Source organism: Pristis pectinata, chromosome 6 (assembly GCF_009764475.1).
Source record: "Pristis pectinata isolate sPriPec2 chromosome 6, sPriPec2.1.pri, whole genome shotgun sequence".
In the NCBI taxonomy this organism is placed as follows: Eukaryota; Metazoa; Chordata; class Chondrichthyes; order Rhinopristiformes; family Pristidae; genus Pristis; species Pristis pectinata.
In genome coordinates, this window is record NC_067410.1 from 3,863,878 (window position 1) to 3,882,712 (window position 18,835).

The window sequence follows — 18,835 nt, forward strand, 5'->3', positions numbered from 1 at the left end:
TCTCTCTTCTCTCCTCTTCCATCAGGTAGAAGATACAGGAGCCTGAGGGCACGTACCACTAGACTTGACAGCTTCTACCCCACTGTGATAGGACTATTGAACAGTTCCCTTATACAATGAGATGGACTATGACCTCATGATCTACCTTGTTGTGACCTTGCACCTTATTGCACTGCACTTTCTCTGCAGCTGACACTTTATTCTGTACTGTTATTTTTACCTGTACTATATCAGTGCACTCTGTACTAACTCAATGTAACTGCACTGTGTAATGAATTGACCTGTACGATCGGTTTGCAAGACAAGTTTTTCACTGTACCTCAGTACAAGTGACAATAATAAACCAATACCAAGTGTGGGTAGGTTGATTGTCTCTCATAAATTGCACCTAGTGTGTCAGTGGGTGGAGGAATCTGGGGATAGTGCATGACATTGTAGGGTGAATAAAATAGAAGAGCCCTGCTCACCCAGATCCACCTATCACCTACCAGTTCTTGCTCCATCCCCAACCTTTACCTCTATACGGGCTATCTCCCTTCTATCTTTCAGTCCATATGAAGGGTCTCAACCCAAAACATCAACTGTCGGTTTTCACCTCACCCCCACAGATGCTGCCTGACTCACTGGCGTTCCTCCAGCAGCTTGTTTATTACTCCGGATTCCAGCATCTGCAGTGTTTCCAATGGAGGGAAATGAAAGTGTAAACAGACGCGCAGTTTCAATTGGCATCATGCTCGGCGCAGACTTCACAGGGCGAAGGGCCTGTTCCTGTGGTGTTCTACGTGAAGAGCTGCAGATCTTTGGAATTCAAGTAAATTCAGAGCAGAGATCAATATATTACAGGGGATAGTGAAGATGAGACGGAAGATCAGACGCACTGCTCAAGGGGCCGGCTGGATTTGTTCAGCCAGGATGGGGAGTTCAGTCACTGAGTACACTCAATACAATGATCAATAATTTGGGCTTTATGGGAATCAAAAGCTATGGGGTTAGTAAGGCATAGAGGTAAAAGTCAGGAATCTGAGAGTTCCCATGGTTGTTTCTTGTTTTGGCCATGCCAGCTGCTTGTTTCAGTGGGACGCGACTTGTGGGACAGAACACTATATCATCAGGGTCATTAGCTGTCCAAAGGTTTCAAATTCCATGATCTGGGATCACAAAACTTCTGAATTTCTATAGCACTTTTCACATCCTTTTATGGTTATCCCACAGTCCATTAGAGTCTCATGAACTTCAAAGTGTAGTCACACGTTTGGAGTGTAGGGAAGTTGCAAGTACTGTGCTCACAAACAGCAACTGATAGTAACCAGACTATTGCCTTCAGTAAATGTTGATCAAGAGACAAGTATCGATTATGGGGCTTTGGATTAATGTTTCAGATGAAGGTTGACACCTCCAAGTGCATCTTTCTCCTATAGAACTGAAATGAGCCCACATTTGTGCAGCCAAGCTTCTGGTCTTAATTGGACTAAAGAGATTTGAAGGAACACAAATAGCCAGTCTTGTTACACCCTGACTGGAAGACAGAAACACAAGCTGCTCTTTGCTGGTGTGGAGCACGGACTTGTATCTTCACCAATTCAGCTTGGTACAAGATCAATCAGGAAGATGTTCTCAAAACGCTTTTATTTATAAAGTCTGAATTCAAAGTCAACAGGTCCTGGAGGGGAACAAACACTGCTTTGCGGTTTAGTCACTGCCAACGTGTGGGAATGCATAGAAATTCCATTTATTCCAAACTGGAACCGAGAATTGATAGAAAGAAAGAAATCCTGAAACATTTTACACTCAGCAAGAGAAGGCTTTGAAATATCAGCACAGCAGAGGGACATCAGTTTCATTTGGACACAGGGGATCGTGTACAAATCAATGGATTTCTGCTGGTAAAGGCAGGGGAGGCACCAACGAATTTACAGATGAGGGCCAACATTGTCAGATGTACTCAATACCAAATGTACTTCTCACACACCCCCACCCCTTCTGCAAGCATCCTGCACTCCAGTGCCCACCCTGGGTTAGGTAGCCAAAGAAGTGAGCACCCTAGCCATGTGAGACATGACCACACAGCCCAATGGGAGATAGTGAAGGGGAAAAGCAGCCCATTTTCATGCCCTCAGCTTCCCCATACTTGCCCCAGCCTCACCCAATTGACACTTGGAAGCCATACTGCAACACTGCAAGGGATAAAGCCTGTGAGAAACGGCAGTAAATAAAGTGTTATTTAAAAAACAAAATTGTTTCAATTCATATCCACAAACATTTAACTTTAAAATGCAAGTCTCTTGCTCCTAAACAGCAAGGTTATGGACAAAGTACACCTATACTTTCAATAAATTTGCTGGAAAAAAAAAATCAGCCATCAAACCCTACAGAGTTCACTGGTGGCCTCTATCTAACTCCTCATAGTTCAACACAAAGCAAGAGTGGAAAACTCAGACCAAGGAGGTGAATCTCTCAACACTACAGCAAATACTGGCATATCTGTAGTGCCATTACTCAGGTCTCCAGCACACAGCCCTTCCAGATGCTCAGGACACACTGGTTGTAGGGTCATTTTCAATCCAGTATTTTCTCTGGGGGGGGGGGGGGGGGGGAACTTCTCCACTGAAACATTACCCCATAGCTGTTTAGAGTCCACTATACGCACTCTTAGATATGGTCAGCTGATTATCTGATTAGGGCAGAGCACAACAATGTCTCACTGGGTCTTCACCCGACACTGAGCTTTTCTGAAGCGGTAACAGGAAACACAATCACCATCTTCTCTGCCCCAGCCAGGTCAGCTGTACTGAAGTCTACTGTAAGTGGTTAAGCTCCAAGTATTATGAGAGCCTGAACCAACAGCAAACCAGAAAATATTCCTGGTCTGTGTTTCAATAACCACTAGTAGCCATTTTTTCTTTTAATATATATAAAAAACATTTCACCCCAGACTTTTGCTACCCCTTCAATTAAAGGGGGAAATTAAAGTAAACCACACATCAATACAACACTCACACAAAGAACACTTCGCATGGTGGACGTTTGTGCTTTTAACCATAATTAAACAGATTCCACAATTTGCTTTTCAGCACACGGTGCCAAAAATGAAAACCCAAATTAACCCTTTGCCACCCAGCAGCCTCACAAATTCTCAAGTGTAAAACAAAAAGCAATGGTGGATGAGAAAGGTTAAAGATGATCTCTGCTGTGATAATTCTGAAATTTCTCTGGCTTCAATCATGAATACACTCAGGAACGGAGGTGCTCCATGCCATTAAAACAGCAGGGCTCCCATACTTCCCACTTCACTTTGTTCTTTCACGAAGATCTCGAAGTACTGGTAAATGATGGTCACAGCCAGTAAGATACCAGTCCCAGACCCGATGGCCCCCAGAAAGTCAGCAAGTACAGACAGTGCACCGATGCAGAGACCACCAAAAGCAGCAGCTGTGGGAATATATCTGTGTAAAAACAAAACAAATGCATGTTTAGAGCTTTATATCTAACACACACTGTTAGAGAGAACCCTATTTAAATTGGACCCCTGATGAAGACACTCGTCTTCTAGGCTTGAATAGAGTCCAACTCCAAATGGGAAACCAAAGGCTGGTGCTGCAGTGTTGGAATTCTCAGACACTCTCAAGACAAGTAGCATGGAAACCAGCCTTTTGGACCACCATGTACATGATTGCCATCAAGTACCAATCACGGCCAAAAAAGCTCACCAGCACCTTTACTTCCTCAGGAGGCTAAAGAAATTTGGCAATTCCCCTTGGACACTCTCGAATTTTTAATCGATGCACAAAAGAAAGCATCCTATTCAGATACATCACAGCTTGGTACGGCAACTGCTCTGCCCAGGACTGCAACAAACTGTAGAGACTTGTGGACACAGCTCAGCATGTCACGGAAACCAGCCTCCCCTCCAATGGACTCTGTCTACACTTCTTGCTGCCTTGGTAAAGCAGCCAACATAATCAAGGACCCCACCCACCCCGGGCATTCTCTTCTCTCCCCTCCCATTGGGCAGAAGATACAAGCCTGAAAGCACGTACCACCAGGCTCAAGGACAGCTTCTATCCCGCTGTTATAAGACTACTGAACGTTGGACTATTCCCTAGTACAATAAGATGGACTCTTGACCTCACTAATCTCATTATGACCTTGCACCTTATTGCCTGCCTGCACTTTCTCTGTAACTGTAACACTTTATTCTGCATTCTTTTATTGTTTTCCCTTGTACTACCTCAATGCACTGATGTGATGAAATGATCTGTATGGATGGCATGCAAAACGAAGTTTTCACTATACCTCAGTACATGCGACAATAATAAACCAATTTACACCAATCCCATTTACCAACATGGTGTGTAGCCTCAATGGCACAATGCTTCAAGCCCTCATCTAAACATTTATTAGATGTTTGAGGTCATGGTCAGCAAGTGCTTTACAGATTTCAACCACACTCGACAAGACTTCCTCAAATCCCCTCTTAAACCACCCCCCCCACCCCATCTCTGCTAAGATTGCATTTCACAGCCTACCTATGCCCCTCAGCTTTGAATATTTCCATCAGGTCACCCCTCACCCTCCTCACTCCAAAAAAAGTCAGCCTATCCAGTCTCTTCTCATAGCTGAAAAGCTCCATCTCAGGCAACATCCTGGTGGCTCTCCTCTGCACTTCCTCTACTGCACTGTTTTTCCTATAGCACGGAGTAGTTTTATATGCTTGTACCATACTATGCCCCAGCTAAAAGGATCCCAAATGCTTTATCTACCTTATCCACCTGTGTTGCCGACTTCAGGGATCCTCGGACACATCCACCATGGGCCCCTGTTCCTAGGGTCCTATCATTCAGTGTGCACACCTTAGCCTCATTAGCCTTCCCAAACGTAACACCTCACTTTTTTCAGGATTAAATGCCACCTGCTATTCCTCAGCCCATTCTACCAACTCAGTGATATCGTTCTGTAACTGATCCACCTTCATCATCAACACCACCAATATTCATGCCATCCACAAACTTTCTAATCATACCTTCTACATTCACATCCAGATCATTAATGCATACAACAAACAGCAAGTGTCCCATCACCAATCCCTGCAGTACATCGCTGGTACAGGCTTCCAATCACAAAAATAACCATTGTCCTCGACCACTGCCCTCTTCATATTACCCCCTACTGGGATTTTAATTCTGTACCAACCCCTTGCTGTACCTGACCCGAAGTTCAGGGAAGTAATCACATACACCCAGATGAACTAATGGAGCTCAGCTGTACTTTGTGCAGGGAAATGCAAGCACACTGGATAAAATAGCCCCTAGGTGGGGTCTGTGTGACATTGGGACTGAATTAAGTGAAGTGCAATGCTGTTGAATACAAAATGTGTAGTGAGCGTCCCTTCCATGGTTGGGGTATAAGAAAGGAAAGGACAGATTTAAGATGAGGATCCGAGTGGGTATTTTTATTAAATTGATATCTGGAACCAGAGCAGGTGGTGAACTCCATGTTTAGGAGGCATTTGGAGAGACATTTAAATATGTAGAACCCTAATGCAGGCAAATGGGATAAAGGTCAGCATGGACTAATGGGCTGAAGGGCCTGTTTCTGTGCTGAACAACAACTACTCTATGACCTCCCTCTTAAAAACAGGTCTTTTATTGCATCTGCATTTCCACTTTCCTTTAAAAATAACTTCAAATAAAAAGGCTCAATTTCAAAGAGGACAAACCTCAGAGGGGAGTTTTTATTTATTTATATAAAATCTAAAGTGCCCCAACATCAACCAGCCTCGAGACAATCTGTGCCAACCGATCACCTGTTCAAAACTACTCGACACCCATATGTCCAAAACCCTTTCTTCCTCTCCTCTCCCCAATGTCTGCCATCCTCCCAGCCAGCTGGAACTTCCCATCCAACACAGGAGCAGTGTCACAAGGGGAAGGCATCTTGCAGAGGGTAACCAAAAGCGAGTAATAAATGCAGCCAGAGAAATGGTGAATCAGGTGAACCACAAAACACTTTGGCCATTTGTAGTGACCAGTATCTGTTACTGCAATTTTTTTTTTAAAAAGGTTTATATATTAAAAAAAAACTTTTGAAGTTAGAATAATTTCCCACCTTTTCTCACCCACCCCAAGAAACAGAAAGCCTCTAATCTTATACTGCTTAATTTCCTACTACTATTTGCTACTTGCCCCTAATCCAATCTGGACCCACACTTATTACAAACCTAGAGCCAAGCTCTGCTTCGCGGGGGGCAAATGGGCCCCCAAGATTGACAGCGATGAACAGACCAAGCCTCGAACTGGAAACTTCAACAGCAGTGATGAGAGAGTTTAGGGAGGGCTTTCCCAAGGAACAGCAGCAAGCCAGATCCAAAATGGGTGGACACAAAGGGCAATTGGTCATAGGTTGCTCCCCCGCAAGAGTGGAAAGCTGCCTCTAGCCAGGTTCCACAGGGCTCAGTACCTTGCCTTTGTGATTGATTTAGACTTAAATGTAAGGGCATGATAAAGTTTGTGGTTAACAGAGAGGAGGGAAATCTTTAGACTGCAGGAGGATATAGATGATCTAGTTAGGTGGGCAGAAGAGTGTAAGGTGATGCACTTGGAGGTGCAAGGTGGTAGGGCAATCTACAATGAATGGGAGGATACAGAGGTGTTCAGGGACAGAAGGATCTTGGAGTGCTTGGTAAGACCAAGTGTAAGACTCACAGATCAAGTGTAAGACCAGCTGATAAGGTGGTTAAGACAACATGTGGGACACTTTCCCTTGCTTTTCTCCAGTTGCAGCAGCCAGAGCAGCAGAGGGGAGGAGCCAATCACAACTTTAAAAAAATACTTGGATAAGTGTGTGCCAACTCAGCCAATAAAAAATGTAGGGTAAAGTGGAGTAGCCATTTTGGAGCAGCCATAGCGAGAGAGCCAGTGTAGGAGTGGGAATCTAAGGCTTTGGCTCAAGAGGCTTCAGCAAGGACGCAGAGGTGAGTAGCAGGCAAGGTTTTTTTAAATATATAGTAGTTAAATAAAAAGACGTCAAATTATAACTAATCAAATAAAGCAGAGATGCAGGATCAGGTGATGTGTTGTAACTCCAAGATGTGGGAGCTGGTGGACCCCTTTGTGGTTCCTGGTGACCACATCTGCAGCAAGTGTTGGTTGCTCAAGGAACTCAGGCTCAAAGGTGATGACCTGGAGTCTGAGCTTCAAATAGTGTGATGCATCAGGGAGGGGGAGAGTTACCTGGAATCTAACTACTTCAAATTTGGTCTGTCAGGGATAAGAGGGTGTGACTGTGAATGAGGCAGGTAGGGGGATCCAAGAGGTAGTGCTGGAGGAGCCTCAGCCCTCGATCTTGTCCAACAGGTCGGAAATTCTTGCTCCCTGTGCGGATGAGAGTGGGGGCTGTAGCAAGGATCAGCAACTGAACCGTGGTTCAGGGAGCCATTCAAGAGGGGGCAGAGAAATGTAGTTGTGGTTGGGGATAGTATAGTCAGGGGAATAGACAATTCTCTGTCACAAGGATCGACGTCCCGGAGGCTGTGTTGCCTGCCTGGTGCCCAGGTTCAGGACATCTCATCTGACCTGCAGAGGAATTTGGAATGGGAGGGGGAAAGATTCAGTTGTTGTGGCCCATGTGGGCACCAACAACATAGCTAGAACAAGGAAAGAGGTTCTGCTGAGGGAATTTGAGCAGCTAAGGAATAAATTGAAAAGCAGCACCAAAAAGGTAATCTCTGGATTGCTACCTGAGCCACATGCAAATTGGCACAGGGTCAGAGTTAAATGCATGACTCAAAGATTGGTGTGGGAGAAGTGGGTTTGAATTCGTGAGACATTGGCACCAATATTGGGGAAGGAGGGAGCTGTCCTGATGAGATGGGCTCCACCTGAACCATGCTGGGACCAGGGTCCTAGCGAATTACATAACTAGGGCTGTAGATAGGGCTTTAAACTGAATAGTAGGGGGTTGGGTTCAACAGATTGGAAAAGTATGGATAAAGTAAAAAGGGAAGGAGAATGCAGGACAGGTTACTGAAGTCTCCAGAATAAAGACAGTTTAGAAAGGGATAAGAATTTAACTTCAGGCAACATGGAGACAAATTTGGGAAGGGTGGTGAATACAGGACTGAAGGTGTTATATCTGAATGGACGCAGTATACGAAACAAGGCAGATGAGCTCATAGCGCAGTTAGAAGTTGGCAGATATGTTGTGGGCAGAGTTGTGGTTGAAAGAAGATCACAGCTGGGAGCTAAATATCCAAGGATACACATCCCATTGAAAAGACAGGCAGGTGGGCAGAGTGGCTCTGTTAGTAAAAAATGAAATCAAATCCTTAGCAAGAAGTGACATAGGATCAGAAGATGTAGAATCCTTGCGGGTAGAGTTAAGAAACTGCGAGGGTAAAAAGACCCTGATGGGAGTTATACACAGGCCTCCGAATAGTAGCCAGGATATGAGGTACAAATTACAACAGGAGATAGAAAAGGCATGAAAAAAGGGCAACGTTATGGTGGTCATGGGGGATTTCAATGCAGGTAGATTGGGAAAATCAGGTTGGTACTGGATTCCAAGAGAAATAATTTATAGAATGCCTACAAGATGGCTTTTTAGAGCAGCTTGTGGTTGAGCCCACTAGGGAAAAGGCAATTCTGGATTTGGTGCTGTGCAATGAACCAGATTTGATTAGTGAGTTTAAAATAAAGGAACCTTTAGGAGGCAATGATCATAATATGATAGAATTCACTCTGCAGTTTGAGAGAGAAGCTAAAATCAGATGAATCTGTACTACAGTTGAGTAAAGGTAACTACAGAGGCATGAGAGAGGAGCTGGCCAAAGTTAACTGGAAGGGGACCCTGGCAGGGATGATGGTAGAGCAGTAATGGCAGGAGCTTCTCGGAGTAATGTGGAAGACGCAGGATCAGTTCATCCCAAGGAAGCAGCAGCATTCTAAAATGGAGAACAAGGCAACCGTGGCTGATGAAGGAAGTCAAAGACAGCATAAAAGCAGCACGGTAGTGTAGAGGTTAGTGTAATGCTATTACAGAGGCAGCAACTTGGGTTCAATTCCGCCGCTGTCTGTAAGGAGTTTGTACGTTCTCCCAGTGTCTGCATGGGTTTCCTCCGGGTGCTCCGGTTTCCTCCCACATTCCAAAGATGTACAGGTTAGGAGATTGTTGCTATATTGGCGCTGGAAGCGTGGCAACACTTGCAGGCTGCCCCCAGCACATTCTCAGTAACACAAAAAAAGATGCATTTCACTGTGTGTTTCAATGTACATGTGACTAATAAATAAATATCTTGTATCTTGAGAGGGCATACAAGATTGCAAAAATTAGTGGGAAGCTTTTCAAAATCAACAGAAGACAACTAAAAAAGCAATGAGGGGAGAAAAGATGAAATATGAAGGTAAGCTAGCCAATAATACAAGACGATACAAGAAGTTTTTTCAGATATATAAAGAGACAAGAGTGGACATCAGACCACTGGAAAATGACGCTGGAGAGATAATGGGGAACAAACAAATGGCGGACAAACTGATTAAGTATTTTGCGTCAGTCTTCACTGTGGAAGACACCAGCAACAGGGGCAGAAGTGAATGTAGTCACTATTACTAAGGAAAAGGTGCTTGGGAAACTGAAAGGTCAACTGGACTGGATGGACTACACTTCAGGGTTCTGAAAGAGGTAGCTGAAGAGATTGAGGCATTAGTAGTGATCTTTCAAGAATCAGAGTCAGAAGTGGTTCCGGAGGACTGGAAAATTCAAATTTTACTCCATACTTTAAGGAGGCAAAAGACAGGAAGATATCGGCCAGTTAGCCTGACTTCAGTGGTTGATAAGAGTCCATTATTAAGGATGAGGTTTCGGGGTATTTGGAAGCTCATGATAAAATAGGCTGAAGTCAGCATGGGAGATCTTGCCTGATAAATCTTTTGGAATTCTTTGAGGAAGTAACAGGCAGGATAGACAAAGGAGAGTCAGTGAATGTTGTTTACTTGGATTTTCAGAAGGCCTTTGACAAGGTGCCACAAACGAGGTCGTTAAACAAGATAGGAGCCCATGGTATTACTGGAAAGGTACCAGCATGGATAGAAGATTGGCTGACTGGCAGAAGGCAAAGAGTGGGAATAAAGGGGTCTTTTTCTGGTTGGCTGCCGGTGACTAGTGTCCGTAGGGGTTGGTGTTGGGTCCACTGCTTTTCACCTTATATGTTAAAGATCTGGATGATGGAATTGATGGCTTTATGGCCAAGTTTGCAAATGATACAAAGATAGGTGGAGGGGCAGGCGGTGCTGTGGAAGCAGAGAGTCTGCAAAAGGACTTGGACAGGTTAAGATATCTTTATTAGTCACATGTACATTGAGACACAGTGAAATTCATCTTTTGTGTAGAGTGTTCTGGGGGCAGCCCGCAAGTGTCGCCACACTTCCGGCGCCAACATAGCATGCCCACAACTTCCTAACCCGAATGTCTTTGGAATGTGGGAGGAAACCCACGCAGTCATGGAGAATGTACAAACTCCTTGCAGACAGCAGCAGGAATTGAACCCGGGTCGCTGGCACCGTAATAGCATCACGCTAACCGCTACACTACCGTGCCTGCTCTTAGGAGAATGGGCAAAGAAGTGGCAGATGGAATACAGTGTAGGGAAGTGTACGGTCATGTACTTTTGTAGAAGGAATAAAGGTGTAAACTAATTTCTAATTCGTTCTCACACAACTGTTGACTACGCCACTCACACGAGAAGGCAAGGGTGCCCCTGGTGAGGAAATCCAATTTCAACAAAGCATTAAATGCTGGACAGAAACAAGTTTGCCTGCCTTTAAACACCTGCCAAATTTGCAGTCTTTTAGGCTCACGTTGCAAATTTTTAACAAGATCTCGCTCTTACAATCTCTCCTCCTCCTCCCCACTTTCTGGTTGATTGCCTGCTTGTAACCAAGCCAAAATCTCCAGTCCTGGTCACAATCAACTGCAACAGGACTGCGTTAAAGATCACATGCATTGCTCCACTCTCTATCCCCGTAAAGGGAGACAGGATTGGAGAAGGAACGACACTAGGTCTTTGCTCAGTACTCAGGTCACCATTTAACAGCAGCAAGGGATATCACACAGTTGTTTAGGAATACTGAGGAACCTCAGATTATACCAAAAAAAAATCCCGGTACTAACTAAGAAGTTTGATGGAAATGGAGTGTGCAGTTAATGACTCACCTGTTAAGCTCATGGACCATTGAAGTCTCACGGTGCCCTCTCATCACCATCTGCTGTTCCTTTAGTTGCTTGGCAACCTATAATTGAACAAGAAATGCTGTTTTAGATGAGTTTGGAAACCAAGCTTCAGAACTTCCACCAATGCAAGGCTGCTGGAGTTGCATCAAATATAAACGCTGAAGGAACATGGATTGCAGTTAACTTTAATTGCTAGATTTGATTAGATTAAAAGCATCGACAAAGATAATGGCAAGATTCCCTCAAATAGGGAATAAATTTCAACTGCTCAAATACTTACATCCTTGGCAGAGGAACCAGACACTTCAATCCAGGTCTTAGAGAAGAAAGCACAGGAGCCCAACATGAAGACAATGTAAATCACTGCATGCACAGGGTCATCCAATACTGAGCCAAATGACTCCGGAGGAGACAGGTAATAGCACAGACCACCAACAGGATATGCACGTGCTGGACCACCGCCTGTGTTATCCTTAAAAGTAAAAAAAGGAAGAATTTTCATAAGAACAAATAATGAAGGGATTTCAAACACCTCCGATCACAATTTCAGGCTCCAACATTATTCATAAAAAGAGCTAAACAGCACAGAAACAAGCCTTTCAGCTCAACTCACCCATGCCAACCAAGAGGTCCATCCAAGCTAGTCCCTTGTCATTCCAAGTCTGTCAAAACGTTTAAATGTTGTAACTGTACCCACCTCTACCACTTCCTCTGGCAGCTTATTCCATATATCTACCACCTTCTGCGTGGAAATACTTGCCTCTCAGATCCCCTTTAAATCTTTCCCTTAAACTTATCACCTCTAGTTTTAGACTCCCCTACCCTAGAGAAAGGACTGATCATCTAACTTATCTATTCACCTCATGATTTTACAAACTCTAAGAAGTCACCCTTCAGCCACTTCCTCTCCAGGGAAAACAGTCCCAGGCTATCCAGTCTCTCCTTGTAACTCAAACTCTCAGTCCCGGCAACATCCTGGTGAATCTTTTCTGCACTCTCTCGAGGATTTAGAATCATAGGAAGATACAGCATGGAAACAGGCACTTCAGACCACTGAGTCTGCACTGACCATCAACCACCCATTTACACTAATCCTATATTAATCCTTTTTAAAATAAGTTGTCCTCACATTCTTGTACATATTCCCAGATTCTACCATTAACTTCCAATTAACCTACCATCCTGTACGTCTTTGGGAGGTGGGAGAAAAATCAGAGCGCCCAAAGGAAACCCCACGCAATCACAAACAGCACCCAAGGTCAGGACTGACCCTGGGTGTCAGGCACTTTGACTCTACCAGTGGTACCACAGGAGTTATTAGGTTTCTACCTTCCCCTGAACTTTTCACCTATCAGCTTAGTCCAGGGAAGGCAGGATGTTGGAGGAGGCTGTCATACCATTGTCCAAATTCACTCAAATTCCTTCTATTGCAACACAGGATGATTGGATGGCCTAAAGAAGAACTGTGGCTGCTTTTCCTGAAGGAGGATACCAAGAAAGCCTTCAGCACTCCAGTGCTGGAATGGCTAATTGTGCATGTACAATGGATTTTTACTGCAATATACCATGGTGCTTTCCAACACTTAAGCCAGAAAGCAGCAAATCTCAAATCTCCTCATTCAAGGAGAATGCATCTGGCAAACGTCCTAACATAAGTGTAGAAATGTCTCTAGGTACAATCAACATAGATGCCACATCTACTACGGCTATTTAAAACTTGCTGCTGCTCCAATAGGTTTTTGAACCTACAGAGATGCCTCTTGCTTATACATCACAAGTTCTTCCCCTCTCCACCCCCTGGTCTGGTATAACCTCAAACTAGGAAAAGTAAACCTTGGACTAATATTAAGAAGTTCTTCCCACGAAGTCAGGATGTGACAAATGACCCCACCCTTACCTTAGGTACTACAAAATTTTACCAAGGAAAAGGAAGTGCCAGCACGTTTGCACCAGCCTCCAATGTACTTTCTCTGCTGCTTAGGTGTTTTTAAGCAATGCTCACCCTCCATCCCACCACTACCTACTAAAGAGCTTGTACTTACAGACCAGGTGCCCAACAGATTGACTAAGAAATTGCCACTGAATCTTGTAGACAACATCTGGGAGATGACATAGAGGTTGGAGACCAGGGCAGACTGGAGGATGATAGGAATGTTTGACGTGTAGAAAAGCTTGATGGGATAGGTATTGTATTGTCCACGGTAGCGGGCAGACTTGATTGGCAGATCCACTCTGAAGCCCTGCAAGTGTCAACATAGAATTGATTCACTCTGAATCAGTGTCATTTAATGCAGAGACTAGCAATGATTAATTAAAAAAATGCAGGGCTGCAGGCATCAGGTAACAGACGAGATTCAGAACAGTACACTGGCTTATTGCCCTCCTGTAAACAAAGCCCACCTCCAGAGGAAATCAACAGCTGGGACAAACCAAGAACACATTTTGTGAAACTGAATCAATTAAAGCTGGTTGACAGTGGTATGTCACCAAATAAAATGACTGCGTTACTTGCACAGAACCCTAATCTCTTTCAGTATTAACTTTTGTAGGCAAAGACCAGAAAGATAAGCAAATAGTCAATCTACATTTTTATTTTTGACGGCACTAGTTCACTCACCTGAAAGTATATCACTACAGCAAAGACAAAGATAGTTGCAATGAGGTTCATGAGGTTTGGCAGGTTCTGGCGGTAAAAGGCTTCACGAAGAGCACGGACTTTGTCCTGTCGTGTGGCCAGGAGATGGAAAAGAGCAATGATTGATCCCTCAAACTCAGTCCCTGTTGAAAATATAAACAATTAAAAACAGATTTAAAAAAAAGGGGAGTATTTTCATTCAGAAATTGACAATACCAGAACTCTCACCACTGACATACGACTCAGCCAGCTCCATCATGGGTACAACCCTCCCCTCAAGGTGGTAGCATCTACCACTAAGGACTCTCACCACCTGAGACATGCCCTCTTCTCGTTACTACCATCAGGGATGTGGTACAGGAGCCCGAAGACCTACACTCAACAATTCAGAAATAGCTTCTTCCCCTCCGCCAGGAGATTTCTGAACCTCCGCCAGGAGATTTCTGAACAGTCCATGAATGCTATCTCACTATTCCTTTTTTTTTGCACTAATTTTGTAATTTATAGTAATTTTGTGTCTCTGCACTGTACTGCTGCTGCAAAAACAACAAACTTCATGTCATCTAAGTCAGTGATAATAAATCTGATTCTGAATTTTTAAATTATCCAGCCAAATACATGCAGTTGTACATATTAGCGTGGCGGAGGACAAACACTGTTTCCTTCCAGGCAAGCTCCAATCGCCTCACTGCAGAAGTGGGAAGTGGCATAGATACTATGGCAGTATCTGCCACAGTATAGTGGCATCACATTATTCTGAAATTCAATGTTTGTGGTTCATCCACTTAAAGAGGGCACAAGACACCACAGGGTTGTGTGTTTAGAAAAGCCACGCAAGTGACAGCTTTTGTGCAGATGATTCTATTTCCAAAGAAATTAGTCATCACATTCCTGTGAAATGTCAAACTCTACTCTTTGCCAGTGACAAAACTTTTAGCATATCAACACGTCAGACATTTATCCACAAACATTAGAAATGTTAAACTACATTCCTGCCCCAGTCTTTTAAAAAAAACACCACCAATTTTGCTCTTTGCCAGCTTCTGATGATGGCAACCTGTAACTGATACCAAAATGTTAACAAAGGCCCAAGACCAAGGAATACTCTCCAATGCCTTGGTGCACAGGATACAGTGGCTGGTCAGTCCGCTGGGGAAAATACTTGCATATCTGTTTGTCAACAGTTGTAGCCCCATGCATCTCTAAAGGCCACTTCTTAAGCTCTTGCTAGCTCTTACCCCTGCACCCCAAAATGTACCCTTCTCTCTATAGTCCCTTTCTGCATCACAGTCTTGGAAATAAAATCATTCTCTATTGGTTAAACCATATCTAATCTCTTCTGCATGACCATGGCAATATTAGACATGTGATGACACCACTCAGATGAGATTGGTTGCGTTATCATAGAAGGGACCTTATACCCACCTCTACCAGTGTTCACTGTAGTAGGACTGAAAGCCTTCCACACGATGGTCTCACAGATGTTGGTGGCAATGAAGAGGGAAATACCAGACCCTAGACCATAGCCCTTCTGGAGAAGTTCATCCAGTAGCAGAACAATCAGACCAGCGACAAACAGCTGTTCAGAGAAGTTTATAAACCCAGTTAGTTTGGTAAAACTCTGCATGGCGAAAGCTGTGCAGCTTGACTGGAGCACTTCAAATCCCAAGCTGTTACCATTTTCCAACAGAATCCTTCCCTAAACCACGTTCAGGAATGTTTGCAATATTATGGCTCTCTTCTACAGACCACCAGGGTAGCCAAATCCAAACTTAGAGCAATATACAAAGATGTTACACTGAGTTATCATATGTTTCTGTATTCACTAAACATTTTCTGAACACTGATGTGCTGCCAAAGGCTCATTGGCAAAGACATTGCTTGTACAGTGGAAAAAAATGATGAATTGCATTCAGCCAACTAAAGGCCAATGCACCATGCACAGTGGGAATCTCAAAAATCGAGAACAAAGCTGACACAGGGCAAATTAAGATATTACCCCCCACAATTTACTACCAGTGGTCATCATAAATGCCAACAATAATCAGAGCACAGAAACAGCCCATCACCCTCTCATCTACATCAACCACCCAGCTGTACTGGTCCCATTTACTAGCACTGTCTGCAGCCTTGTATGCCTTGATGATTTAAGTGTCTGTCTAAATATTTAAACATTGAAAGTGTATCTACCTCCAGCCTTCTAACACTTAATCACGACATCTAGGCTCCTTTACCTGAATAATGATCAAGAGACAGATGCCAGCTCCCATTTCCGATGGATCTCCATACATCCCAGTCATGACGTATACAATGGCTTGTCCGATAGTGATGATCATACCGAAAACTGTGAAGCAAAAGTGTCATGATTGAGAAACATAAACCAGAGCACGTGAAAGACTTAACATGTACTTACACAACACCTTCAACTAATGAAAAATAAACAGGATTCAAAGTTATGTTGAAGTTATTAAGTTCTCCCCAACATCCAGCTATTCACGTGCAAGGGATCTAACTGAGGGAAGCAGATAACTTACTAGCCTGTGTAACAAAGCAAAACAATTTGTATAGACCTCAGCATTATCAAATATCGAAAATACAACACGCTGGGATTGATAAGCCAACATTACACAAGGAAGGGAGAGTAGCTTCAGACCATTAAATGCACAAGATTCGGTTCATCTTCATGCTGTTTCAATCCCCACTGAGACTTGAGAACAGCAACTAGGATCTTAAACTTATCCACAATCAAGCAGTGCTTCACTGTTGCAGTGCATTCTTTCAAATGATTCGCCACCAGATCCTGTTACTAAAAAATCCTAAATGCTTCTATAACAAAAGACATATTAAAAAAAAATTACAAGTACTCAATGCCACATCAAGAGAGAAAGGAGAGCTAACCCTTCAGGTCAGTGATCATTAAACAGTCCTGATGAAAGGTCATTGACCAAAAACATTTGTTTCTCTCACACAGATGCTGCCTGACCTGCTGAGGTTTCCAGCATCATCCACTTTGGTGCCCTGTTTTGTTGGAGAAAGAAAAGCTCCCAAACTAGAAAGCAGCAAGTTCCACTGTCTCCCTAGCGCAATTTCCTCCCACAACCATTTATTCATTCTGGAGCAAAAGCACAATGAAGCCAACACTTTAAATACGAACACACTATCAAATGGGAAACACTATGGACTTAAAAAGGGGTGTTGTATAGTTTTCTTTAATGCACAAGCATTTGATGTCCTTTTGAGAGTATGACAATTATGATTAATTCACAAATATTATAGCAGTCTTTAAAATTAACGAGAGCACCTGAAGTGTGAATACTACATCCACTGTTACAACAACTAAAGATTTTATCTTCCGAATTTAATTTAACAGTGGGATGAATTGCTAGTGGCTATAAGTACTTTGCTGGGAACTGGACCAGTCAATAATTTAAAGGAAATACTGACTTTCATTTGGTACAGGCAGCCCCTGCATTACAGCAGTTTGAGTCACAGAAGTTCGCCTTTACGGAATTCACAGATCACTCCCAAAAGATCCGAGATACAGAATAAAATTCGCTCTCACATCAATTTCAATTTTTTTTTCAACTTGCATTTCTTGGAGCATGTGCAGATGACGTGGCTTCGCATTAAGAAAAACCATGATTTGGATATCTTTTCTGAGAATGCAAATCCTCATCCTCTCCCCACTGTGGGGGGGGGGGGGGGGTGTTGGGGGTCACCTTTACTACCTAAATTAACCCAATGACAAAACTACTGCAACTATAATTCAAGTTCACCTCCTTTTGCTGTACCTACATTATTAAATACGAGGTACATTGAGCTGAAGGACAGGGATCTTCTCTGGAAATAGGTCAAAATGTGAACTGATAGATTTTGAAAGAGTTTGTAAAAGGTACACTTTGCATTGTTTCTACTTGTAAGTGATAAATTAGTGGTTATAAGAAGAGATTATCAATAAATCCAAAAGGAAACTCGAGTGACTAGAATGAACTCACCACCATGGAGTGGTGTGACTTGCACAGATGTGGTCAAGAGGAAACGACATACAGAAAGAAACAGAGGATACATTCATAAAGCTGAAATGTGTGCAACGCAAACACAGGTACAGACCGGAGGCCAATGGCCACCTGTTATTCTACAAATGCAAAAAGCTGCCGGTGAGTTGTGTCAAAATGCAACCCGATACTTGCGTTTTTGTGCTCCATTAAAGAGAGCTCGATCTTTGGGAGTGTCACCAACTTCGATGATCTTTGCACCTGCCAGAAGCTGCATGATGAGACCAGAGGTAACGATTGGTGAAATACCGAGCTCCATCAATGTACCTAGGTTTAAAACAAAAAACATGGCTTTAGTATCACCACGTTTGCTGGTACTCCATAGGGTATTATTGAAGTGATCTATGTCAAATCAGAAAGGACCTGCACACTAAACTTGTGCAAAATTTCAGTATCATGCCGGTCTGTGAAAAAAGCATCCAATCAATGCTGCTACTTTAGAGTTCCAATGCCCTCAATTTAATTCTGACTGTGCAAATTCCACAGACAACATCCATTTTCCCTGTGGCCACGTGGGGTTTCCTGTGCGCTTTGGTTCCCTTCACATCCCAAAGAGGTAGGTTAATTGGCTACTTTAAGTCACCCTTAATGAACTGCGCGTGTGCGAGCGTGAGACATCTGTGGATGAGTGACAGAATATAGGTTACTGGGAAAGAGGGGAAATGGGATTGCCCTGCTGGCAGCCAGCATGTTCCTATAGGCAGAACAGCCTCTTTCTGTAATAATAAGTAAACTAACTTGCATCAAGAGATAATACTTCTAGGTGCATATACAGGGGTGGGAAATACTAACTACAGGCCAGTCACTGTTCACAATGGTGAAAGCATTGTAATGAACTGACAGAAATGTATACAAAATAATAACTGGATCAATAAATTATTAACCTCCCAGGAGAAATCAGTTAAAATGAAAAGGGATATGG

General features: G+C 43.4%; 1 protein-coding gene across 1 annotated transcript in view; it reads right to left on the reverse strand.

The window, feature by feature from the left end:
- Positions 1–1,609: 1,609 nt before the first annotated feature.
- LOC127571269 (protein transport protein Sec61 subunit alpha-like 1) overlaps positions 1,610–18,835 on the reverse strand; it is a 29,334-nt gene continuing 12,108 nt past the window's right edge. Inside the window, exons 5-12 of the mRNA XM_052017508.1 lie at positions 18,049–18,180; positions 16,093–16,202; positions 15,284–15,437; positions 13,841–14,001; positions 13,266–13,463; positions 11,504–11,695; positions 11,206–11,282; positions 1,610–3,443 (exon numbers count right to left, since the gene is read on the reverse strand). Coding sequence (XP_051873468.1) covers positions 3,257–3,443; positions 11,206–11,282; positions 11,504–11,695; positions 13,266–13,463; positions 13,841–14,001; positions 15,284–15,437; positions 16,093–16,202; positions 18,049–18,180 — 1,211 coding nt within the window. The 3' untranslated portion in view covers positions 1,610–3,256. The remainder of the gene's footprint in view (positions 3,444–11,205; positions 11,283–11,503; positions 11,696–13,265; positions 13,464–13,840; positions 14,002–15,283; positions 15,438–16,092; positions 16,203–18,048; positions 18,181–18,835) is intronic.